Source organism: Erinaceus europaeus, chromosome 6 (genome assembly GCF_950295315.1).
Source record: "Erinaceus europaeus chromosome 6, mEriEur2.1, whole genome shotgun sequence".
Lineage (NCBI taxonomy): Eukaryota > Metazoa > Chordata > Mammalia > Eulipotyphla > Erinaceidae > Erinaceus > Erinaceus europaeus.
The window spans coordinates 457,104-483,395 of NC_080167.1; the positions used below are offsets into that span (position 1 = coordinate 457,104).

General features: G+C 56.4%; 1 protein-coding gene across 4 annotated transcripts; it reads left to right on the plus strand.

Moving 5' to 3' along the window:
• Nucleotides 1–868: 868 nt before the first annotated feature.
• Nucleotides 869–24,939, plus strand: GALNT9 (polypeptide N-acetylgalactosaminyltransferase 9). 4 transcript variants are annotated; one of them, XM_060192700.1, is made up of 11 exons: nucleotides 869–2,292; nucleotides 13,031–13,211; nucleotides 18,153–18,379; nucleotides 19,843–20,017; nucleotides 20,284–20,481; nucleotides 20,715–20,832; nucleotides 22,479–22,664; nucleotides 23,211–23,348; nucleotides 23,870–23,965; nucleotides 24,123–24,290; nucleotides 24,492–24,939. In XM_060192700.1, exons 1-11 carry the CDS (start codon nucleotides 2,055–2,057, stop codon nucleotides 24,636–24,638), a joined length of 1,872 nt encoding a protein of 623 aa, XP_060048683.1. In that variant the 5' UTR covers nucleotides 869–2,054; the 3' UTR covers nucleotides 24,639–24,939. The 4 variants fall into 4 exon arrangements, with proteins under 4 accessions (XP_060048683.1, XP_060048684.1, XP_007529342.1 ...); XM_060192701.1 differs by having other exon boundaries at nucleotides 24,156–24,290; XM_007529280.3 differs by having other exon boundaries at nucleotides 18,153–18,319.
• Nucleotides 24,940–26,292: the final 1,353 nt, after the last annotated feature.

Here is a 26,292-nt window from a genome sequence, read left to right on the forward strand (position 1 = left end):
CTCACACGGGGGCACAGGGGCTCACACGGGGGTCCAGGGGCTCACACGGGGGCACACGGGGGCTCGGGCTCATACGGGGGCACAGGGGCTCATACGGGGGCACAGGGGCTCACACGGGCACAGGGGCTCACACGGGGGCACAGGGGCTCATACGGGGGCACAGGGGCTCACACGGGGCACAGGGACTCACACGGGGGCACAGGGGCTCACACGGGGGTACAGGGGCTCACAGGGGGCACAGGGGCTCACATGGGGCACAGGGGCTCACACGGGGGTACAGGGGCTCACAGGGGGGCACAGGGGCTCACACGGGGGTACAGGGGCTCACAGGGGGGCACAGGGACTCACACGGGGCACAGGGACTCACACGGGCACAGGGCCTCACCGGGGCACTGGGGTTAGGGTTGTGGGCTCACCGGCTCATATGCAGTGGCATGCGTTCCTTAGCACCGGTTGTCCCTCGGGACCTTGTCTTGGGGTATTGAGGAATGTTCCAGTCCTCACTCAGCATGGCTACAGGGATCCTGTGCTGGGGCTTCTGGGGCCTGACAGGTAAGGAAGGGACAGGACAAAGGGGAGGGCAGGGGAGGGGAGGAGGGAAGGGGAGGAGAGGAGAGAGGTGGGCCTTGCGTGCTGCGTCACTGCGCACGCGGGGCGTGGCCTACTGCTGCATCTGCGTCTGCCCGTCCTGCGGAGAGTGCAGGTGGCCCGGCAGCTCTGGGGGACCGAGGGGAAAGCGCCCCTGACCGAGGGGACGGCGCCCTAACTGAGGGGACAGCGCCCTAACTGAGGGGACAGAGCCCGTCACTGTGAGAGGACAGCGCCCAGGCGGTGCTGAGGGGACAGCGCCTAACGGTCCGTGCTGAGGGGACAGAGCCCTCACCGTGAGAGGACAGCGCCCGGGCAGTGCTGAGGGGACAGCGCCCGTCACCGTGAGAGGACAGCGCCCGGGCAGTGCTGAGAGGACAGTGCCCGTCACCGTGAGAGGATAGCATCTGGGCAGTGCTGAGGGGACAGCGCCCGTCACCGTGAGAGGATAGCATCTGGGCAGTGCTTAGGGGACAGCGCCCGTCACCGTGAGAGGACAGCGCCCGGGCAGTGCTGAGAGGACAGTGCCCGTCACCGTGAGAGGATAGCATCTGGGCAGTGCTGAGGGGACAGCGCCCGTCACCGTGAGAGGACAGCGCCCGGGCAGTGCTGAGGGGACAGCGCCCGTCACCGTGAGAGGACAGCGCCCGGGCAGTGCTGAGGGGACAGCGCCCGTCACCGTGAGAGGACAGCGCCCGGACAGTGCTGAGGGGACAGCGCCCGTCACCGTGAGAGGACAGCGCCCGGACAGTGCTGAGAGGACAGTGCCGGTCACCGTGAGAGGACAGTATCTGAGCAGTGCTGAGGGGACAGCGCCCGTCACCGTGAGAGGACAGCGCCCGGACAGTGCTGAGAGGACAGTGCTGGTCACCGTGAGAGGACAGTATCTGAGCAGTGCTGAGGGGACAGCGCCCAGGCAGTGCTGAGGGGACAGTGCCCGTCGCCGTGAGAGGACAGAGCCCCGGCCGTGGTGAGGGGACAGCGCCCGTCACTGTGAGAGAACTGCATCCGGGCGGTGCTGAAGGGACAGCGCCTCATGGTCAGTGCTGAGGGGACAGCGCCTCTTGGTCAGTGCTGAGGGGACAGCGCCTCTTGGTCAGTGCTGAGGGGACAGCGCCTCATGGTCAGTGCTGAGGGCCCAAGCAACGCTTGGTGCTGCCAGGACACTCCTGGTGACCGGGCAGCTTTCTGGCCACTTGGTGCTAGAAGAGCAGCTTGAGGGTCAGCTCCTGCCTCCACCCAACCCCAGCCCACTGTCCACTGCCCCCAGCTCCCAGTCCCTAGCCCCCCAGCCCGCTGCCTCTGCCCCCAGCCCCTGCTCCCAGTCCCCTGCCCTCCATCCCCCAGGCCCCTGCCCCCTGCTCCCAACCCACTGCCCCCTGCCCTCATCAGCCCATGGTCCCTGGAACTGCAGGGAGCCAGGGCCCCGGGGATGCCCTGTGGGTGAGCCGCCTGCAGCCGGGTCCATGGCGGTCGCCAGGAAGATCAAGACTTTGCTGACGGTCAACATCCTGGTGTTTGTGGGCATCGTCCTGTTCTCTGCCTACTGCCGCCTGCAGGCCCGTTCCGAGGGGCTGGTGCAATTGGTGCCTGGTGCTCGTGGAGGCCACGGCCAGGATGGCCAGGTGGGCTCACTGGGGGCTCGGGAGGCCATCCTGCAACGCCTGGATCACCTGGAGGAGGTGGTCTACAGTCAGCTGAATGGTAAGCAGCCGTGTGTGGGGGCAGGGCTCCTGTGCTGGTACTCTGTACCCTGCCCTGGTCAGTGCAGCCCACCTGTACCCAAGGGGCTCCATTGGGTGGTGGCCTGGATGCCCCTCCATCTGCTCCCTGGCTTGGTGGACATTTGAAGACATCCCATTCACATTCGCAGTAGAACCACACTATCCTCCTTCGCCCCCAGAGAACTTGGGCCTTGGGCACATGGGTCAGCCCCTGCCATGAGGAGTAGGCAGTACCAGCTGAGCCCACAGCCACCAGGGACTCCTTCCTTGGCACATGGTGGGGTGCTGCCCTTCTTACGCTGTGCCTGTCCCTCTGGTGCTGGCCCTGTGATTCCTAGAGTACCCCCACCCCAAAGCTCTGGGCTCCATGGGACAGAGAACAGTGGGCATGACAGGAGAGGGAGAGACCTGACCAGGACTGGGTGGGTGGCCACTACCCACGTGGACTACAAGACCAGGTCCTTGCTGCTCCTGTGGTGAGCTGTGCTGTGGGGGATGGTCATGTCTGTCACAGGCTCAGGGTGGTAACAGAGGCCAGTGGGAACAGGTGCTGGCAGGCGAGATCCTTGTCACCTGGGCTCTGCTCCTGTCCTGGCTGTCCCCCCAGCCATCATCTGGCAGTCTCTCCAGGAAGGGGTGTCAGGAAGCCTGGGGCTCCAGGTTTCCTTCAGCAGATGTCCTGCCCAGGGGCTGGGGTGGCCCAGGATGAGGGGATGTCATGTCTCCCAGGGGAAGAAGTCATGTTCTGACTTCCAGTGTTGTCACCCTGCAGCCCCTGGCTTCCTCCTGGGATATTTAAAAAAAATATTTTATTTATCTATTAATGAGAAAGATAGAAGAGAGAGAGAAAGAACCAGACATCACTTTGGTACATGTGCTGCCGGGGACTGAACTCAGGACCTCATGCTTGAGAGTCTGGTGCCTTAGCCACTACGCCACCTCCCGGATCACAGGATAATTTTTTAAAATTTATTTATTTATGAGAACAATAGGAGGAGAGAGAGAAAGAACCAGACATCACTCTGGTACATGTGCTGCCGGGGATTGAACTCAGGACCTCATGCCTGAGAGTCTGATGCTTTATCTACTGCGCCACCTCCCGGACCACCTGGGATGTTTTTGATGGTGTTGTTTCTTTCCTGTTATTTGTTCCTCAGCTAAAGTCATAAAGGGAGAAAAGTTTAGTTCAACTGTCGCTTGGCCCTGGGGTGCTGAGACTTCCCCCCCAGGAAGGTGCTATGGAAAAGCACAGGGTTTTATGGGCATGCACATCCAGGGTGATGACCTCTTTATAGGAGAAGTGAGGGTTATATAAACTCTTGCAGCAGGAGGCAGCTCATAAGGCAGCTCTGCCCAATTGCCCTCCTCCTCCCAGGCAGGTACATGGGCATCCTGGATATGAGGTGTCACCTCAGCCTCCCCTCCTGTCCTTTCTTTTCTTTCTTTGGCTTATAGTGGTGAGGGGGATTGAACCCCAGACTTTAGAGCCTCAGGCATGAGAGTCTCTTTGCATGCCCATTATGCTATCTACCTTCCACCCCTTCCATCCTTTCTTCACCTGCCTTTCTTCACGTATTGGCCTTTCTCTTTGTCTGTCTACCTGTCTCTCTCTTCTGTCTCCCTCCCTGTCTTTCTCTTTGCCTTCTGTCTGATCTCCTCCCTTGGGCTCAAGCTGTCCCATCTCCTCTCTTAAGTCACATCCTGACAGTGGAGACACTTGGTGTTTGTTCCTGGGTTTGAGAGCCCCCAGCACACTCACCCTGTGGCCCCTACAAGGCCAGAGTGTTCATTTGCTTAGGCTGTTTGACCCCTGGCCACCCCCTCAGCTGGTGGGTTGCAGGTCAGAGGAGGAATCAGCAGAGAAACCCCAGCAGGCATCACCCCCTCAATTCCAGTTTAGCTCTAAGAGATGTAAAATTGATTCCTGGAGTTTCCACAAACACTAATTCAGCCGAGTTTAGGAAGGGGAAGGAAGAATCCAAAACAAGACTGATTTGTCACTTGCACCTTCTCTGCCTTGACTACTTCTGGGCAGTGTCCTTGCTGGCTGGGAGGGTCGAAGTGGGAGGCTGAGACTGATCTGGGGCAGCGGGGCAGGGATCCTCCTGGGCCAGCTATGTGTCTTAAGTTCTGGCTAGGCTCAGCCATGCACTGCATATAGGCTGTCTCATGTAACACCCAGGAAAAGCAGTCTTTGGGGAGCACTGGTGGTGACACACCAGACCTACTTGAGATCTGTTCCAAATCCAGTGCTAACAGTAGGAAAGTGAGTATTTACTTGCCAGTAGGTCAGTGTCCTTGTTCTGTGTGTGCAGGGAGTCTGGAAGCCTCTCCACTCAGTGGAAAGGAAAAGGAGGTGTCCTTCTCAGCCTCCACTGTCTCCAGACCCTTCTTCAGATAGCAGGGGATAAGCAGGGTGGGCTCCAGATACAAGGCCACCTCGAGGGACAATGTACATTCTCTTTTTTAAATTATTATTATTATTTTTTAATTTTATTATTATTTTTTTTATTTATTTCCTTTTGCTGCCCTTGTTGTTTTATTGTTGTAGTTATTGATGTCATCAATGTTGGATAGGACAGAGAGAAATGGAGAGAGGAGGGGAAGACAGAGAGGGGGAGAGAAAGATAGACACCTGCAGACTTGCTTCACCACTTGTGAAGCGACTCCCCTGCAGGTCGGGAGCCGGGGACTTGAACCGGGATCCTTACCGGTCCTTGTGCTTCGAACCATGTGCACTTAAGCCACTGTGCTACCGTCCAACTCCCAATTATTATTATTATTTTAAATATTTTATTTACTTATTAATGAGAAAGATAGGAGAGAGAGAAAGAACCAGACATCACTCTGGTACATGTGCTGCTGGGGATTGAACTCAGGACCTCATGCTTGAGAGTCTATTGCCTTAGCCACTGTGCCACCTCCTGGACCACACCCAATGCATGTTCTCTGCAGTGGTCTGGGAGCAACCTCTTCCTCAGGCAACAGGCTATGGCAGCACCTCAGGAAGAGGCCCCAGACATCACTCTGGTGCTTATGCTGCCAGGAATTGAACTCAGAACCTCATGCTTGAGAGTCCAATGCTTTATCCACTGCACCACCTCCCGGACCACGAGGGGTCATTTCTTTTCTTAAAAAAAAAAAGTTTGTGGTCCGGGAGGTGGCGCAGTGATAAAGCTTTGGACTCTCAAGCATGAGGTCCTGAGTTCGATCCCCGGCAGCACATGTGCCAGAGTGATGTCTGGTTCTTTCTCTCTCCTCCTATCTTCCTCATTAATAAATAAATAAAATCTTTAAAAAAAAAGTTTAGGGGGCCAGGTGGCGCACCTGATTGAGCGCACCTGTTACAATGCACAAGGACCCAGGTTCAAGCCCCCGGCCCCCACCTGCAGAGGAAAAGCGTCACAAGTGGTGAAGCAGTGCTGCAGGTGTCTCTCTATCTCCCTCTTCCCCTCTCAATTTCTGACTGTCCCTATCAAATAAATAAATAAAATAATTAAAACAAACAAAAAAAAGAAAAAAAATGTAGGGGCTGGGTGGTGGTGCATGTAGTTGAGTGCACATGTTACAATGTGCAAGGACCCTGGTCCGAGCACCCAGTTCCCACCTGCAAGGGGAAAGCTTTACTGTATCCTCTGCAGGGCTGCAGGTGTCTCTGTCTTTCTCCCTATCTCCCCCTTCCTCTCAATTTCTCTCCGTCTCTAATAAATAAATAAAGATAGTAAATTTTTTTAAATGTATTTACAGGGAGTCAGGCTATAACGCAGCGGGTTAAGCACAGGTGGCGCAAAGCGCAAGGACCAGCATAAGGATCCCGGTTTGAGCCCCCGGCTCCCCACCTGCAGGGGAGTCATTTCACAGGTGGTGAAGCAGGTCTGAAGGTGTCTTTCTCTTCCCCTCTCTGTCTTCCTCTCCCCTCTCCATTTCTCTCTGTCCTATCCAACGACGATGACATCAACAACTACAACAACAATAAAACAACAAGGAAAACAAAAGGGAATAAATAAATAAATAAATATAAAAATGTATTTACAGACTGGGGAGATAGCATAATGGTTAGCAGTAGAGTGTAAGCTCCCATTCCAAATTCAGCTCCCTTGGGCTGGGCTCCCACCCGTGCCCAGGTTCCCATGCCCAGTTCTGCCACATGGGCTACAGCGACCAGAGTCCTTTGGCCACAAAAAGAGTGGCAATTTGCAGGACAGTTTCACCCTAATCCTGGCAGGTCTTGCCTCAGCCTGGCAGCTTCTAACTTCCCATGTCCTCAGGCCATCAGCACTTCCTTGATTTACCAGGGAAAGAGAAAAAATAGAGATCTCCCAGCTAGAGCCCAGCCTCTGAAGGACAGCATTGGCCATCTGTGGGCTGTGTGACAGGAATGGCCTTTCTGCTCTGCCTCCTGCCCCATGGTCTGCAATCACCTCTGGGGTCTCCCACGGTACCTACTGTGGTCTCAGCACAGATGGGCTGAACTGCATTTCCTCACTCAGAGAAGATTCAGGGTGTTTTGGCCAGCTTTCTGCCTCTGCTTGGACTGTATCCTGTGCCTACTGTGCTGGCACTGCCCCCTGACTGTCCAAATATGAGTCAGAGCTGCCATGGTCACTTCCAAGAACTGGTCAGCTCTGCAGACCTGGGCAAGAGACTCGGTGCTGTGCACACCCCATGTCTGCTCCTGGGGGAGTGGGCACCCCTCTGAGCCGTGTTCCTCCAGCCATGACGACTCTTACAGGCAGAAGCTCTCTCAGCAATCTGCAGCTCTCCTTTGAAAGGACACTTTATCCTCTGTTGGCTGGAAAGTGCACAGAAACTAGTCAGCATGTTTCCATGTGGGGCATTCCCTGGAGGCTGTTGCAGGGCTGTGATCCTAACCCACTCTCAGTAGGCAGGTGTACCTCTGGAAGGAAGTGGCTGGGCAAGGGCAGGGAGGAGGGCCTGGGACACCCCTAAGGCTGCAGGATCTCCACCCAGGGGGCAGTCCTGGACCTTCCCAGCCACTCAGCACAGTGCCTCTGCGCCCTGAGTCACTGCCGGCACTGAGGAGAAGGCCCTTCTCTGGCAGGTCTGGAAGGCGCTTGGCAGGATCATGCCACAGAGAACCAAGTCCACACTTTTGGCTGCCAGGGCCAGGCCCCTGCCCAGCCACTCACACCCAGGCCTGTACCTGTGACACCTGCCCATGTTCTGCACATGGGGGCCAGGCTCTGGACATGGGAGGGGTACTTGGCTCCTCCAAAGGGACTGGGCAGGGACCTCTACCATGCCATAGGCAGTACAGGGGGTCAAGGTTAGCCTGCAGTGAGGCTGTGTCATAGAGCGGGTCCGAATCTAGCTCACGTACTGGATCCTGGATCTGAGCCAGCTCAGGGGTCTGAACCAGATAAGGGGCCTGAGTCAGGTCAGGAGTCAGTCAGGTCATATGTCTGAGCCAAGGTGGTAGGTCAGCCAGATGAAGGGTCATCCCAGGTCAGGATTCAGCCAGGTCAAGGATCTGAGCAGGTCAGGAGCCTGAGTCTGGTAAGGCGTCTGCCTGTGAGAACTGCACAGTCTGCTCCCTCCCTTCCACCCTTCCTTCCTTCTGAAGAACCCTGCTCAGCTCTGACTGATGGTGGTGCTAGGGATGGAACCTGGGGCCTTGGAGTCTCAGAATCCAGGTCTTTTCACACATCACTGCTCTCTCTCTCTCTCTCCCTGCCCAGCTGCAGGCTTCCAGCTGGACATGTCTGCCTGGGCAGATCACTGCTGTGTGCCTGGCAGGAGGTGCCAGTGAGCCATGCAGCAGAGCCCCAGGCTCCACACCCCCAGCGGTGGCACAGGGAACACCAGATTTGCTAGGTATTCCCAAGTCCCTTCCTCACTCCCAGCGGGAGGTCAATTGGCCAGGTTGGGGTCCACCTCATCCTCAGGAGCCCTGGGGAGGGCAGTTCCCCAGTGGGCACCCAGCCTGCACATCACTAGAGCCAGAGCACACCCAGATCTGCTCAGCTATCCTTCACCCACAGATGCAGAGGGCAAGAGGCTCCCAGGGCTTCAGATCCGGGGTCAGGCTGGGACAAGTCTGGCCTAACCTTTGTGGCTGGTATTTTGGGTGAATGATGCATGTTTTCTGTTCTCAGCAGCCAGCTGTACTCACCTCAAGAAACAAAACCATTCAAGTTAAAAGGCAAATCCACTTGAAGGAGTAGCTGCGGGGCTGTGGGGGCTGAGGAGGCCCACCCCTGGGGCCATCCACCCTGGCCAGGAGTGCCTGGCTCCAGGGCCTCAGGGTGACTCTGCTGGGCCATGTGGAGGAGGTTCTGAGTCTGGGGCTCAAGCTCTCGGTGTCCTGACGGTATGGGGAGGGAGGGTGGATCCTACAGTGTTTGAGCTGCACCTGACCCACCAGCCACCCGCCCTTCTCTTCACTGCCTTGGACCAGGGTCTCCAGGGAGCTTCTGCCCAGCTGTGCTGCTGCTGACTCTCAGGGCAGGGACTCCTGCCCAGTGCCCTTGGTTTGTGGCCTTGGCCCTGCCTCATATGGCCCCAGGCCTGTCTGTCTCCCATGTCCCTGGCCCTGCCACCTTCCCCTGGCCCTGTGCGTGGCTGCTGGTCATGTTGGGAAGCCTCTGGGGTGGCCGAGTGGGGCCCAGGGAAGGGGTCACCTCTCTTCTGCTCTCAGACCACACATTCTGTGTTCCTCCCCACCCAGGCCCCGAGGCTGTGTGTCCACACTTGGGGCTGTGGGTCAGCATGTCCCTTGCCTTGCGGGACAGTGTGCATGGACGTCTTAAGAATTCAGGTTTGTGAGTCCACATCTGTCCTGAGCCCTCTCCCTCCTGGCTGGCTGGTGGCATCCTGTGTCCCCTCAGATAGGTGTTAATTTAAAAAATGGCATAACTGCAGTTTCAAGTCTCATGTCATCGTGGTTCTGGGGTAGTGGTGCTGAACCCCCTTCTCTGGATTGCCAGAGGGCCCCAGGGTCCCACACCCCGAGGTGTGGGCCAGGCAGCCTCTCACTATCTTAGGAGTCCTCCTCCCCCATCAGAGTGTTGGCTGGAGTTGGGTGACAGATGGGGACCAGTGTGACACAGTGATGCAGGAGGCTGGGAAGCCATACTTCCTTCCACACTGGGAAGTAAGAGCCGCCCACACTGCCAGGTACCGAGTGAGCGGAAGGCAGGGGCAGCCAGCTAGTAGTGGCGCCCGCCTGCCTGGTAACAGCTCCAGCCCTCTTCGCCAGTCCTGCACCCCCGTCCTGGGGAGAGATCAGTGTCCCTAACAGTGTCACTGGTGGCTGGGCTGAGGGTCCAAAGTCCATTGCTGGTCCTGCACCCCAAAATTCCTCCAGCCCTGGTTGCATCTCTCTGGGGTCCTAGGGGTGAGAAGGCTGGTCCCTTCCTCAGCCCTGCCTGAGCCAGGGTCCAGGCTGCCAGGCCGGGCACTCCTGGGGGTTTGTGCTCCATGTAGGGTGGAGAGACAGCACCTTGAGGTGGGGCGGCGACCAGTGGCCCCTCACAGAGCTGGTCGCCTCGCAGGGGCTGCCTTCTGGTGTGTGGATGAGGGCTTTGAGGCCCATCACAGGTGAGGCTGTGCTGGGTCTGTGAAAGGTCACATCTCTGCAGAGTGCCCAGAGCCACTGGCCATCTATCTGCTGGCCTAGCTGGCCCAGCACCTGCTCTCACAAGAAGGCTGCAGGCATCCAAATGCTGGCCTGGCTGTTTGGGGGCTGGGGGGCTGCATGTACTTGGGCACACGTACACTTCTGCAGCAGCCAGCCCAGCCATGAACTTACCAGTCAGAAGAAATATTTCTTATTCCTTCCCTCCCTTTCCCCATCTCTTTCTTTTCTTTTCTCTTTCTTCTGTCTGTCTTACTTTCTTTTTTGCCTCCAGGGTTATTGCTGGGGATTGGTGCCTGTACTACAAATCCACTGCTCCTGGAGGCCACCTTTCCCCTTTTGTTGCCCTTGTTTATCGTTGTTGTTACTATTCTTGTTATTTCTGTCATCATTGTTGGCTAGGACAGAGAGAAATGGAGAGAGGAGGGGGAGACAGAGAGGGAGAGAAAGACAGACACCTGCAGACCTGCTTCACCGCCTATGAAGCGACTCCCCTGCAGGTGGGGAGCCGGGGGTCAAACCGGGATCCTTACTCCAGTCCTTGCCCTTTGCTCCACATGCACTTAACCCGCTGCGCTACTGCCCGACCCCCTTCTTTTCTTTCTTTCTTTTTTTTTTGGCTCCAGGGTTATTGCTGGGGCTCAGTGCCTGCACTACAAATCCACTGCACCTGAAGGCCATTTTTCCCATTTTGTTACTTTTATTGTTATTGTTGCCATTGATGTTGTTGTTTGGATAGGACAGAGAGAAACTGAGAGAGATGGGGAGACAGAAAGGGGGAGAAAAAGATAGACACCTGGGGAATTGGGTGGTAGCGCAGCAGATTAAGTGCACGTGGTGTGAAGCACAAGGACCAGTAAGGATCCCAGTTCCAGCACACATGGCGTGAAGTGCAAGGACCAGCGTAAAGATCCCAGTTTGAGCCCCTGGTTCCCCACCTGCAGGGAAGTCGCTTCACAGGCGGTGAAGCAGGTCTGCAGGTGTCTATCTTTCTCTCCCCCTCTCTGTCTTCCTCTCCTCTCTCCATTTCTCTCTGTCCTATCTAACAATGACAACATCAATGACAACAACAATAATAACTACAACAATAGTAAAACAATAAGGAAAACAAAAGGGAAAATAAACAAATAAATATTAATTAAAAAAATAGGAAGTGGGAGTCGGGCTGTAGTGCAGTGGGTTAAGCGCAGGTGGCGCTAAGCTCAAGGACTGGCGTCAGGATCCCGGTTTGAGCCCCCGGCTCCCCACCTGCAGGGGAGTCGCTTCACAGGCAGTGAAGCAGGTCTGCAGGTGTCTGTCTTTCTCTCCCCCTCTCTGTCTTCCCCTCCTCTCTCCATTTCTCTCTGTCCTATCCAACAACAACAACAACATCAATAATAACTACAACAATAAAAACAAGGGCAACAAAAGGGAATAAATAAATAAAATAAATAAATAAAAATAAAATAAAATAGGAAGAAAGACAGACACCTGCAGACCTGCTTCACCGCCTGTGAAGCGACTTCCCTGCAGGTGGGGAGCCAGGGGCTCAAACTGGGATCTTTACGCTGGTCCTTGCACTTCACGCCATGTGTGCTTAACTAGCTGCACTACTGCTCAACTCCATCTTCCTTACATTAAAAAAATAGAACGGAGAGGGAGAGGGAGAGAGAGACACATGCACTCATGAAACTTTACTCCCACAGGTGGGGACCGGGGCATGGACCTGCATCCACGTGCATGGTGATTTGTGAGCTCTGTTGCATGAGCCACCACCTGGCACCAAAAAATATGCTTTCCAGTTAATGAAGGTAAAAGTGCTGCCTGAGGTTCCAGAGTCCCAGGTTCAGTCCCCAGCGCCACCATCAGCCAGAGCTGAGCAGAAAATAAGTAAATTGAAGTATATTGCTGGCAACAGTATAAATTGACTTGAACCTTCTAGATAGTAGCACAGTGGGATAAACACTGGACTTCAAGTATGAGGTCCTGAGGGTGATGGTCTGGCTCTTTCTCCATCTCTCTCATGAATGAATAAATAAGAAAAAAATCTTTTTTAAAAAAAGAAGAAAGTAGTCTTACCCTGTGATCCTTAAAAATATCTTTATCTTGGGAGTTGGGCGGTATTGCAGCAGGTTAAGCGCACATGGCACAAAGCACAAGGGCCGGCAGAAGGATCCCGGTTCGAGCCCCCGGCTCCCTACCTGTAGGAGGTCGCTTCGCAAGCGGTGAAGCAGGTCTGCAGCTGTCTGTCTTTCTCTCCCCCTCTCTGTCTTCCCCTCCTCTCTCCATTTCTCTCTGTCCTATCCAACAACAACAGCTATGACAACAATAACAACTATAACAAGCACAACGACGAGCACAACAAAACAGGAAAAATAGCCTCTAGGAGCAGTGGAATCATAGTGCAGGCACCAAGCCCCAGCAATAACCCTGGAGGCAAATATATACATATAACTTTAATCCACTTCACCCCTAAACATATAAATGAGATGAACAGTGAATAGGAAGGCATATGGGAAGTGTTAGAAGTGCTGTGTTTAAAGAGATAATTGCTCATTATGATCATTGGTGCCTCATGTAATTACATGGGAGGCTGATTCCATGTTTTCAGTGGGAGTGTGAGGTGCAGTCCCTGGTGAGAGCTGAGGGCGGTGTTAGTCTCACCTCCCCAGCTGTGTCCACTCTGCTCAGGAGGTCACCTGAGCAGGGTGGGGGTGCCAGTCCTCGGGGGGGGGGGTGATCCATGTTCAGTCTGCTCAGGGAGTCAGCTAAAGAGGAGTGTCCAGCCCTGGGGAGGGTGGCAGCACCTGCAGTCCTGGAACCCTGGTCCCCGCAGGTCCTTAGGCAGGCTGAGTGGGCCATAGGAGGACCCCCCACACCATGTCCTGTCACCACCCACCCCAGGGAGCCCTCACAGGCAGAGCCATCAGGCCCGGCTGCCCTGGGTTGGGGGCTTCCCCACCTCTCCCAACCCCGGGGGGCTTGACTTCCCTTGGCCACGTCCCTCCTGTCCCTGACTCCTGACCACACACCCACCAGGCCGTGCTCACTTAGGTGCCTGCAGAGCCTGTCCTCTGCTCCAGGCAGGGAGGAGCTGGGGCCTCTGTGACCTCCTTGTCGTCCCCCCCCCCCCCCCCGCCAGGTCTGGCCAAGCCTATTGGCCTTGTAGAGGGGCCAGGTGGCCTGGGCCAGGGCGGTGTGGCAGCCACCCTGCATGAGGACAGCGCAGAGAGCGAGGGCAGGTTTGAAGACTTCGGCTACAATGCTCAGCTCAGCGCCCGCATCTCCCTGGACAGGACCATCCCCGACTACCGGCCCAAGAAGTGAGTCCACTTGATGGCCCAGCTGGGCTACAGCTCCCCCTGGCATACTGTGCATGGCAGGTAGGGAGGTCCCAGGGCTGAGTCAACCCCGTGAGGTGCTGGCCATCTTTCTGGGCCTCAGAGCTGTGGCTTCTCATCCACTGTCTCATACTGACTGGCCTTTCTCCTGGTGCAGAGACCTCTGGGGGGGCACACTCTGGGAGATTTGGGGGTCATAGTCATGGGGGTCATGAGGAGGCATGGCTGCAACTCTGGAAGCTTGGGGGGCTGCAGGCAACCCCTCCATGTGATGGTCCTCAGGATGCCCCCCCCGTCTTCTGAGGAAACTTGTAGACTGAGGGCATCAGCTAGGACCCTCCCAGGGTTTCTCTCCAGAGGCCTCATGTCCAGCGGCTGCACAAGTGAGTGGACACTAGATTCCCATTCCTCCAAGATGTGGTGGCACCCACAGGCCAGGCCCCGAGGAAGCTGCAGAGACTTCCTGCTCCTCCTGGAACTTGAAAGCCAGTGTGTGTGTGTGTGTGTGTGTGTGTGTGTGTGTGTGTGTGTGTGTGTATGCGTGCCTGCTACATGTGGCACTTGACCCTATCTGGGTGCATGCACATGTATGATTGTGTGATAGGTGTGTGTGTGTTTGTGTACTGTGTGGGCCTGCACTAGGGTGTGTGTGCATGTGCTTCTGTGTGAGTCTCCATATATATGTGCCCTGTGTGTCTGTGTGTGCACATGTACGGCCCAGTGCTTTTTTTTTTTTTTTTTTTTTTTTTCCAGAGCACTGATCAGCTCTGGCTTCTGGGATGTGGGATGTGGGAGATTGAACCTGGGACTTAAGAGCCTCAGGCATGAAAGTCTCTTTGCATAACCATTATGCTATCTAGCCCTGCCCTGCCCTGCCCAGTGCCTCTCTAATTAGCAGCAGCTTTAACCGGGCCATGAAGCACAGCACAGATCCTGACTGTGGTGAATGCCCCCTGCGGTCACCAGGGGAAGATGGAGAACCAGATTAAACAGGCCATTAGTCCAGTGGCCTTCATGCCGCAGACTTTGAGACCCCCACATGTGCCCACAGGCCCCCTGCAGGGTCCCCCACTGGCCCAGGCAGCTCAGTGCCAGGAGGGTGGAGGGTAGGGCCCACCCTTGGGGCCTGCAGGGAATCCACAGAAGCCAGCCTTTGGGGAGGGCTTGTCTCCACAGGGACCCCATTTCCCCCAGCCTGTCACCAGGAGGGCAGACCCCGCCCTGGGGACCGGCTCTGTGTCCTTTGGAAGATCCGGAGCCACTGCCTGGACTCTGTGCTGTGACCCCACCACTGAGCATGGAAGGTTACACAGCCTTTCTGGAAATTCTGGGATGGGTGCCCGCTGGTTTGGTGGGCAAGTCCAGTGGGTGGCGCTGGGTGGCCATGGAACTCTGCTCCCCCCTCCACTGCTCCCTATGCCGAGATCCCACCTCTTCCAAGTGCAGGTCAGGCCTCTGCTGAGAGGGCTGTTCAGATGCTGAGCCCCAGGACCCTGGGTGAGACCTCAGTCAGCGCTGAGCAGAGGGCAGTAGGGGGGCTGAGCAGTGGTACATCAGAGAGGCCCTGCCATAGCATGTCCTAAACAGCTTGCATCTCTGCTTTGCAAACCCAGGTCCATGGCACACCCAGGAGAACATGTGCCCTGCCCAGCACGAGTGCTAGTTCAGCCCTGCAGCACACGGTCACCCTGCATGGGGGAGGGGTGTTCAGGGCCATGGAGCGGTGTTGTCCTGACTTTCCTCTCTCCTTTGTTTCTTGCTCCTTCTCCATGTCTCACCATATATATATATATAATATACGTTTTTTTTCCCCTTCAAGGTTATCACTGGGCCATTACAAATCCACTGCTAGTAGCAGCCAGTTTTTCCATTTTGTTGGACAGGACAGAGAGAAATTGAGAGGGGAGGGGGAGATAAAGAGAGAGACAGACATAGAGACACCTTCAGACCTGTTTCACCACTTGTGAAGTAAAGTGTACCCCCTACAGGTGGGGAGCTGGAGGCTTGAACCTGGATCCTTATGCAGTCCTTCTGTTTCTTACTGTACTTAATCTGGTGTATCACCACCTGCCTCCCCCCCCCATCTCACTTTAAAAAAAAAGTTTCAGGGGAGTCAGGTGGTAGCACAGTGGGTTAAGTGCAGGTGATACAAAGCTCAAGGACCGGTGTAAGGATCCTGGTTCAAGCCCCCGGCTTCCCACCTGCAGGAGAGTCGCTTCATAGTGAAGTCTGCCAGTGTCTGTCTTTCTCTCCCCCTCTCCATTTCTCTTCCCCTCCTCTCTCCATTTCTCTCTGTCCTATCCAACAACAATGACATCAACAACAACAATAATAACTACAACAACAATAAAATACAATAAGGGCAACAAAAGGGAATATATATATATATATATTAAAGTTTCAGTACCGGGGGTCGGGCAGTAGCACAGCGGGTTAAGCGCAAGGGCCGGTGTAAGGATCCCGGTTCAAACCCCCGGCTCCCCACCTGCAGGGGAGTCGCTTCACAGGTGGTGAAGCAGGTCTGCAGGTGTCTGTCTTTCTCTCCCCGTCTCTGTCATCCCCTCCTCTCTCCATTTCTCTCTGTCCTCTCCAACAATGACATTAATAACAATGATAATAATAACTATGACAATGGTGAAAACAATCAAAAAAAGGAAAAAAAAAGCCTCCAGGAGCAGTGGATTCGTGGTGCAGGCACCGAGCCCCAGCCATCACCCTGGAGGCAAAAAAATAAAAAGCTTCAGAAGCAGGCACTATTGCACCTAGTAGAGTGTACACATGTTACTACATGAGGACCTGGGTTCAAGCCCCTGGACCCTAACTTTGGGGGGAAGCTTCATGATGGTAGAGCCATGCTGCAGGGGTTTCTCTTCCCCCTCATCTCTCTGTTTTTAAAATTTTTTTATTATCTTTATTTATTGGATATAGACAGCTAGAAACTGAGAGGGAAGGGAGTGATACAGAGGGAGAGAGACAGACAGACACCGCTATGCTTCACCACTCGTGAAACTCTCCCCTGCAGGTGGGAACTGGGGGCTCGAACCTAATTCCTTGCACACTGTAACATATGCGCTCGACCAGTTGCACTACCACCCAGCCCCCCATTTATTTATTTATTTATTTATTTATTTATTTTACCAGAGCTCTGCTCAGCTCTGGCTTATGGTGGTGTGGGCGATTGAACCTGGAACTTTGGAGCCTCAGGCATGAGTGTCTCTTTGCATAACCATTATGCTATCTACCCCTTGCCCCCCCCCCTTTAAAAAAAGATTTATTTTGTTTTCCCTTTTGTAGCTATTGTTATCTTTTTATTGTTGTTGTAGTTGTTATTGTTGTTATTGATGTCATCATTGTTAGATAGAACAGAGAGAAATGGAGAGAGGAGGGGAAGACAGAGAGGGAGAAAGACAGACACCTGCAGACCTGCTTCACCGCCTGTGAAGCGACTCTCCTGCAGATGGGGAGCTGGGGGCTCGAACCAGGATCCCAACGCCGGTCCTTGCGCTTTGTGCCACGTGCGCTTAACCGACTGTGCTACCGCCCAACTCCCTATTTATTTATAATATTTATTCCCTTTTGTTGCCCTTGTTTTTTTATTGTTGTAGTTATTGTTGTTGTTATTGATGTCATCATCATTGGATAGGACAGAGAGAAATGGACAGAGGAGGGGAAGACAGAGAGGGGGAGAGAGACAGACACCTGCAGATCTGCTTCGCCGCTTGTGAAGCGACTCCCCTACAGGTGGGGAGCCGGGGGTTCAAACCGGATCCTTAGGCTGGTCCTTGCACTTTGCGCCACGCGCGCTTAATTCACTGCGCTACTGCCCGACTCCCTATTTATTTATTTTTAACCACAGCACTGTTCAGCTCTGGCTTATGGTGGTGTGGGGGATTGAACCTAGGACTTTGGAGCCTCAGGCATGAGAGTCTCTTTGCATAACTATTATGCTATCTACCCCCACCCAAGATTTTATTTATTTATTAATGAGAAAGATAGGAGGAGAGAGAGAGAAAGAGTCAGATATCACTCCAGTACATGTGCTGCTGGGGATTGAACTCAGACCTCATGCTTGAAAGTCCAATGCATAATCCACTGCACCACCTCCTGGACCACCCCATCTCTCTCTCTTTAAATTTTATTTCCTTTAAAAATATGTTTATTTTATTTGATAGGTCAGAGACAAATCAAGGGGGCAGGAAGATAGAGAGGGAGACAGAGGAGCGGGGTGGTGATGCGCCTGGTTGAACGCACATGTTACAATGCACAAGGATCAGGCTTTGAGCCCCTGGTCCCCACCTGCAGGGGGAAAGCTTTGTGAGTGGTGAAGGAGGGCTGCAGGTGTCAGGCTGTTTCTCTCCCTCTCTATCACAGCCTTCCTTCTCAACTTCTGACTGTCTCTATCAAATAAGTAAATAAACAAATGGAGCCAGACAGACACCCGCAGACCTGCTTCACTACTTGTGAAGCTTTCCCTGCAGGTGAGGACTAGGGGCTTGAACCCAGGTCCTTGCACATGGTAAGACACACAAATAGGTGCACCACCACCTACCACCCCTCCCTTTCTAGTCTCTATCAGAAAAGAAAGGAAGATGCTAGAGAGACAGCATAATAGTGATGCAAAGAGACTTTCAATAGGGGCCCATGGGCGGTGCACCTGGTTAAGTGCACACACTACAGTGATCAGGAACCTGAGTTCAAGCCCTAGTTCCCACCTGCAGGGGGAAAGCTTCATGAGTAGTGAGGCTGGGCCGCAGGCACCTCTGTCTCCCCATTCCCTCTCAGTTTCTGGCTACCTCTATCCAATAGGTAAACAAAGATAATAAAAAAAGAAAAAGAAAAAAGGGAGGGAGAGAAGCAGTGTCTGGTAGGAATGGTGGGGAGTGAGGTCTTGCAGGTGAGTTCAGTAGTGACTCCGCCCCCCAGGTGTCGGCAGCTGGCCTACCCCCAGGACCTGCCACAGGTCTCCGTGGTCTTCATCTTCGTGAACGAGGCACTGTCGGTCATCCTGCGTTCCGTGCACAGCGTGGTCAACCGCACGCCCTCCCAGCTGCTCAAGGAGGTCATCCTGGTGGACGACAGCAGTGACCACAGTGAGGGTGGCCCCGGACGGGGAGCCTTCAGCTCCTGCACCGCCATGTCCCCAGCCCTCTGTGAGGACAGGCGCGTGGGGTTAGGCCCAGCCAGGCTTCACCCGACGACTTGGAGACCTGGGGGGTTACTGAGTCCAGAGGCACCAGACAGCCCCACAGGCCAGGGTGCGGGACTCTCCACTCCTGTGTGCCACCACCTAGCACCTCTTCTCGGCATACAGTTCATTTTATTGATTTATTTATCACAGTGAGGGGTGATTTCTGGGCTCTGTGCGGCACTATGAATCTACCGCTCCAGGCGGCTGTTCCACCCCCCCTTTTTTTTTTCTAATTTATTTGATAGGACAAAGAAATTGAGAGAGAAGGGGAAACAGATGGAGAGAGACAGAGACACCTGCAGACCTGCTTCACTGTGCATGAAGCTTCCCCTATAGGTGGAGAGTGGGGGCTCAAACCTAGGTCCTTGTGTATGGACAGTATGATCAACTGGGTGCCACACTGGGCCCAGCCCCAGTTTTATTTGTTTGTTTATTTATTCCCTTTTGTTGCCCCTGTTGTTTTATTGTTATTATTGTTGTTGGATAGGACAGAGAGAAACAGAGAGAGGAGGGGAAGACAGAGAGGGGAGAGAAAGACAGACACCTGCAGACCTGCTTCACAGCCTGTGAAGCGACCCCCCTGCAGGTGGGGAGCCGGGAGCTCAAACCAGGGTCCTTATATTGGCCCTTGCACTTTGCGCCACGTGTGCTTAACCCGTGGTGCTACAGCCTGACTCCAGTTTTATTTTTCAGTACATGAAATATGTATACATATTTCTGCATGCTCTGTCTCTGTATATACATCACAGAGCTTGTGTGCATGTATCTATCCAGAGCCCTGCTCATCTCTGGGTCATGGTGACACCAAGGACTGAGCCTGGGACCTGGGAGCCTCAAGCAGGACATTTAAAAAATATATCTTGTATTTGTTTATCAGTGAAAGTGACAGGAGGAGGGAGAAGAAACCCAGACATCATGCTGGCACATGTGCTGCCTGGATTTTCACCCCAGGCCTGGGAGTCCCTGGGTCACAGACCCATTAGTGTCCTGTGCAGATAGCATGCTTCCCTTGTCCCCTCACCTGTGTGTCCCTGTGGTCTCTCCGTGGCCCTGTCCATGTCCCCGTTGGGCCCTGTGGTCTCCCTGTGACCCTGCAGGTGTCCCTATCTGGGCCCTGTGGTCTCACCCATGTCCCCGTTGGGCCCTGTGGTCTCCCTGTGGCCTCACCCATGTCCCCCGTTGGGCCCTGTGGCCTCACCCATGTCCCCCGTTGGGCCCTGTGGTCTCCCTGTGGCCCTGCAGGTGTCCCTATCTGGGCCTTGTGGCCTCACCCATGTCCCCGTTGGACCCTGTGGTCTCCCTGTGGCCCCGCCCATGTCCCCCGTTGGGCCCTGTGGTCTCCCTGTGACCAGGCTCCCCCAGACGGCCAAGCCTGCGGGTCTCTGGGGTGGAGATTGGGCGTCCACTGAGGCCGTTTCTCCACAGCGGAGCTCAAGTCCAGCCTGGACCGGTACGTGAGGCAGCGCTACCCTGGCCTGGTCAAGGTCCTGCGCACCAGCAGGCGGGAGGGCCTAATCCGTGCACGGCTGCTGGGCTGGCGGGCGGCCACAGCACCCGTGGTCGGCTTCTTCGATGCCCACGTGGAGTTCAGCACCGGCTGGTAAGTCTCCCAACAGCCTGGAATCTCCGGGCTGGACCCCACCCCACTGGTCTCCCCCAAGCCCCTCTGCCCTGTCTGCTCCTCTTGCCCCACGGCCTTGAGGTTCTTCCTCAGCCGCCAGGGCCTCTGCCAGTAGGCACTCTGCAGGGCCAGCCTGCCCCTCCCCCAGGCTGTGGAGCAGGTAGGCAGGGTCCCTTGTGACAGAGGGTCGGGTCGGGTCGGGTCGGGAGGGGCAGCAGGGCCTCTCAGTACAGAGCACCCCCCAGGGCCGAGCCGGCGCTGACCCGCATCCGGGAGGACCGGCGCCGCGTGGTGCTGCCCGCCATCGACAACATCCGCTTTGACACGTTCGAGGTGCAGCAGTTTGCGAGCGCCGCCCACGGCTACACCTGGGGGTTGTGGTGCATGTACATCACCCCTCCTCGGGCCTGGCTGGAGCAGGGAGATGAGGCTGCGCCCATCCGGTGAGGGCGGGACTGTCTGTGGAGGGTATGTGGGGGAGCCCTCCTAGTGAGGGGGTCCCTCAGGGAGGGCGGGGCCACCTGTGGGGGCCATCTGGGGAGGGGGCTGAGCTTGGGCAGCTGAGCCGCAGCAAGCACTGACCAGTGGGCTTAACTGCTGAGCATGTCCAGCGGGAGGTGGTGGCAGTGGGGGGCAGCGTCTGAGGCTGAGGGGCTGCTTGCTGGCTCTGCCCCAGGACCCCGGCCATGATCGGCTGCTCTTTCATGGTGGACCGGGAGTACTTCCGGGACATCGGGTTGCTGGACCCGGGCATGGAGGTGTACGGTGCTGAGAACATCGAGCTGGGCATGCGGGTGAGTCACGGGCTTCTCCGGGGCTGGACCCTGGGTGGGAGTGGGCACTGCACCTCACGCAGTGCCGCCTTGGGCTTTGGGGCACACAACCCTGGCTGCAGTGGAGGCTCTCGAGCAGGGCTCTGTCCACTGCCCACCTCAGCGACCCCTCACACCCGGGCTGGACGCAGCTGGTCACCTCTCACCTGAGGCTCAGCTCTAGGGTATGGTGGTGTGGGGGACTGAACCTGGGATCTGGGAGCCTCAGGCACGGGAGATGTCAGCTCTTCAGTGGCTACTGCATGTATCTGCCATTGTTCTTTTTTTATTAGTATTTATTCTCCCTTTTGTTGCCCTTGTTGTTTTGTTGTTGTAGTTATAGTTGTTGTTGATGATGTCATCGTTGTTGGATAGGACAGAGAGAAATGGAGAGAGGATGGGAAGACAGACAGGGGGAGAGACAGACAGACACCTGCGGACCTGTTTCGCTGCCTGTGAAGCGACTCCCCTGCAGGTGGGGAGCCGGGGGCTCGAACCAGGATCCTCATGCCGGTCCTTGAGCTTTGAGCCACGTGCGCTTAACCCGCTGCGCTACCACCCGGCCCCCTCTGCCATCATTCTTACAGAATGCTTGGAAGGCCATGTGGCCACATGTCAGATACACCACACAGACCCATAGAAACACACAGAAACACCGACACTCACAGGGACAAAGATACACACACAGACATAGACACACACATGCACACACACAGACATAGGCACACAGAGACATAGACACACACAGACACATGCACACACACAGACATAGACACACACATGCACACACAGACATAGGCACACAGAGACAGACACACACACACAGACACACACATGCACACACACAGACATAGGCACACACAGAGACATAGGCACACACAGAGACAGACACACACACACAGACATAGACACACACATGCACACACAGACATAGGCACACAGAGACATAGACACACACACATGCACACACACATAGACACACACATGCACACACATAGACACACACATGCACACACAGACATAGGCACACAGAGACATACACACAGACACACACATGCACACACACAGACATAGGCACACACAGAGACATAGGCACACACAGAGACAGACACACACACACAGACATAGACACACACATGCACACACAGACATAGGCACACAGAGACATAGACACACACACATGCACACACACATAGACACGCATGCACACACATAGACACACACATGCACACACAGACATAGGCACACAGAGACAGACACACACACAGACGTAGGCACACAGAGACATACACACACACACACACACACACACACACACACACACACACGATTCATCCTCACCACACTGAACAGCAGTAAGGCCCAGTTTAAAGCTGAGGTCTGGCTGGGGGGGGACCACGTAGACCAACCTACCTGCTTTGATAAGCAGGGCATACAGGGGTGGGGGCTGTCGGGGTGCAGACCTGCAGGCCCCAAACAGCCAGGGATCCTGGCCCACCCAGTATGGACCTCCAGCTGAGCTCACTGGGCAAGTCTGCTCCCCAGCTGGGTGCTGGAGGGGCAGTGCCGGGGCGGCTACAGGAGGGGTGGCCCTTGGGGGCCAGGGGCCACAGCCCCTGCTCCCCCAGGTGTGGCAGTGTGGGGGCAGCATGGAAGTGTTGCCTTGCTCCCGAGTTGCGCACATCGAGCGTAGCCGCAAGCCCTACAGCAGTGACATCGACTACTACGCCAAGCGCAACGCCCTGCGCACAGCCGAGGTCTGGATGGACGGCTTCAAGTCCCATGTGTACATGGCCTGGAACCTGCCTCTGGCTGTAAGCAGGGGGTCGACCTGGGCCGGTTGGGGGGGGGGGGTCCCGCGGGGCCTGCCATACTCACTGCCTTGTGAGCAGAGATGCAGATTCCAGGCCTGCACAGTGAGGGCTGGGGCTGAACCTGGTGCTTCCCCAAGACTGGGGCGGGACACTGACGCCCAAGGGCCACTTGGCCAGCAAACGGCCAGGGCCCTGCCTCACGTCCAGGGCGCCCTCAAGGCTCTCGAGGCCACAGCTCAGTGTGAGGAGGGGCACAGGGCAGGTGTGTCCCCGGGGAGAGGCGTGTGTGGGTGCAATTCGGTGCGTCCCAGGAGTGTCCAGGGGCACAGGCGAGAAACTGAAGTGTGGGTCGGCAGGAGGCAGGGGCCCTGGGGGGCAGGACCTACATGCAGGTGTGGTGCTGGGAGCCTGGGGAGGGTCTTGTGTGTGTGGGGGGGTGCAGTGAGCCCCGGGGATAGGGCCTGTGCATGCGGGGTCTCAGAGCAGGTGTCAGGGTGCCCGGGGCAGGCGGGCCTGGACCCCCAGTGCCTTCCTTCTGTGGCACAGAACCCCGGGGTGGATTTCGGCGACGTGTCTGAGCGGCAGGCACTGCGCCAGAGGCTGAAGTGCCGCAGCTTCCAGTGGTACCTGGAGAACGTGTACCCCGAGATGCGCACTTACAACGACACGCTCACGTACGGAGAGGTAGCGCTGGGGGGACCAGAGGCGGGGCCAGGCGTCCTCAGGCGGGTGTGGGGGGGTCAGCCTGTCCTCAGACGTGGACAGTCCTGGGGCGCACAGGCACCCAAGTCCACAGCAGATGTGATTGCCCATCAGGGGTGGGGGCTACCCTGGTGCCCCCCTCCTCCCCAGGCAGCCAGCTGTGCTCCCCCCTTTTAAAAATTTATTCCCTTTTGTTGCCCTAGTTGTTTTATTGCCATAACTGTTGTTGTCATTGTTGGATAGGACAGAGAGAAATGGAGAGAGGAGGGGAAGACTAGAGGGGGGAGAGAAAGACAGACACCTGCAGACTTGCTTCACCGCCTGTGAAGCAACTCCCCTGCAGGTGGGGAGCCGGTCCTTACACTTTGCGCCACCTGTGCTTAACCTGCTGCGCTACAGCTGGACTCCCACTCCTCCTCTTTAGGCAGCCAGCTGTGCTCCTCCTCCCCAGGCAGCCAGCTGTGCTCCCCTGCCCCTCTGGACAAACTTCTCTGCTCTGGCAGGTGAGAAACAGCAAGGCCAGTGGCTACTGCCTTGACCAGGGGGCAGAGGACGATGACCAGGCCATCCTGTATCCCTGCCACGGCATGTCCTCCCAGGTAGGGGGTCCCCCTGGGTGAGCCACCCCATCCCCATGCCTCAGTTTCCCCTTGAGGCCAAATGGCTGAGTGCCTGGAGCTTGAGTTTGAGAACGGGCTGGCCAGAGGTTGGGGGGCCGCCCGGAGCTGAGCTGGCACCCAGGGCCCTCTCCTGCAGCTGGTGCGCTACAGCACGGCGGGGCTTCTGCAGCTGGGCCCCCTGGGCTCCACGGCCTTCCTGCCTGACGCCAAGTGCCTGGTGGACGAGGGCCTCACCCACACACCCGCCCTGAGGAGCTGCGAGGACGTGGCCCGGCCCAGCCAGCGGCTGTGGGACTTTACCCAGGTGATGGGGCTGAGCAGTGGGCACGTGGGCTGAGGGACACGTGGGGTGGGGTGTGTGTGTGTGTGGATGACACATGGGGAAGAATACTGGGGTGGGGAAAGGGCTGGGCTGTGGCCTCAGGCTGCTGATCCATCCTGGCCTGGGATCCCTTGCAACCCTCCCATCCTTCCTGAGCCTCTGCCCGCTGCCCGGTGACTCCAGGGCGGTCCTATTGTGAGCCGGGACTCAGGCCGCTGTCTGGAGGTGGAGGTGTCCAAGGATGCCCACTTCGGCCTGCGGCTGGTGGTACAACGCTGCTCAGGGCAGAAGTGGACCATCCGGAACTGGATCAAGCCCCCCCGACACTGACCCCCCCCCCCCGAGGGGCCCCAGGACTGGACACTGACCTTGGACACTCTTGCCTGGCCAATGCAGGAGTCTGGGGCCCAGGAGGCCAAGGGAGTCCCTGCTGGAGCAGTCAGCCTCTGAAATCATGTGCCTTCCAGCCAGGGCGCCCCTGCCCTCCTGTCAGTGGGGAGCTGAGACACCCACCCTGCCTCCCTCTCCCCTGCACCCTCAGCTTCTCTTCAGTGGGGGGGGGGTGGGGGTTGTGATGCCCCCCAGGGCTGCGGCAGTGACCTGTTTTATAATAAAGCTCCACTGGCTCTGCCTTGGCTTGTGCTGCTTCCTCCTGCCCACCCCGTCACTGTCAGACCAACACTGACACCACCACTACTTCCATGGGGCTGGTCACCACCACCACCGACCATCACCACCATGGGCCTACCAAATCTTGGCCCCGTGGCCACACCAACCTGTCTGCATGTAGGGGCACTGTCCACGAGTCCACCTCACTGGATCCACATTCTTGTCTGCACCCCTACTCTCCCTGTGTCTACACCCATTGTCTACACCCCTTGTGTAGCTCTGTGATAGAGGGTCAGGGCGTCCCCCCCCATCTGCAGGTCACTTCCCTGCAATGAGTGTCCACAGAGGGCATGTGGAAGCTGCCTTTATTCAGCTATGTGTCCGTAGCTGCTTCTGATGGAAGGTGGCTGTGGGTGCTGGTGGGAGGTGGGTGCTGGGTGGCAAATACAACATTGCTCCTCTGAGCCACCCAGGTCCGTGTCCACTGCTCCACCTTGCCCTGAGAACATGCCTCCTCCTGTGGGGGGTGCAGGCTTAGGGGTCTAGGGGGCCAGGAGGTTGTGTCTTGCTGGGATACCCCTCAAGCTGCCAGATCTCGTTATTTTTTCCAATCCAGGTGGATCCTGGACCCCAGGAGCTGAGAAGTTAGTGCAGGTATCGGGGGCAGGAAGGTGACCGAGCTGTTGGGAATCGGTTGTCTCCAGGAGGCCCCTCCAGTCAGGCTTAAGTGCCTGCCCTCCACAGGGCCAGGCATAGGCTTCCCACAGCCCCTCCTCCCATTTATTTTCAGATGCACAAGCAGACCGAGCACAGAACTGCTGCCCGTTTCAGTGCCGGACCTGGGCTTGAGCCTAGTGCTCACAGGGCAGAGCAGCAGCCTGGACTCTCGCCAACATCCCAGCAGCTGATCTGACTTTCCTGGCCACCGAGGTCATCACCGGGGCTCCCCCCTCAGAGTGAATGCACTGTTCACAGCAACTACCTTTTCCATTTGCTGTTTATTATGATAGAAAGAAATAGTGCGGAGACCCTGGCTGCTCCCTGTCCTCTGTAGGTGGGGACCAGGCTTGAACCAGGTCCTTGTGCATAGAGACCTGTGCCCATCCCCACCGCCCCTGCCCCTGCTTCTAAGTCTCCAACAACCTCAGGAGCTCCTCTGCATCTGCCATCCACTGTGGGGCCTGGACAGTGGCCCTGGGCTAGGGTGAGAAGCAAGAAGCCTCCCTCCACCTCTCCGGCCAGGCTCAGAGATGTGAGGGGGGCCTGGCCTCACGTGGCAGCTGCAGGCCGGAGCCCTGCACCTTGCCTGTGACAAAGCCCCTGGGCCCAGGGTTGCCAGGGACCACAGGGCAGGTGACACCCTCATGTCCCTCAG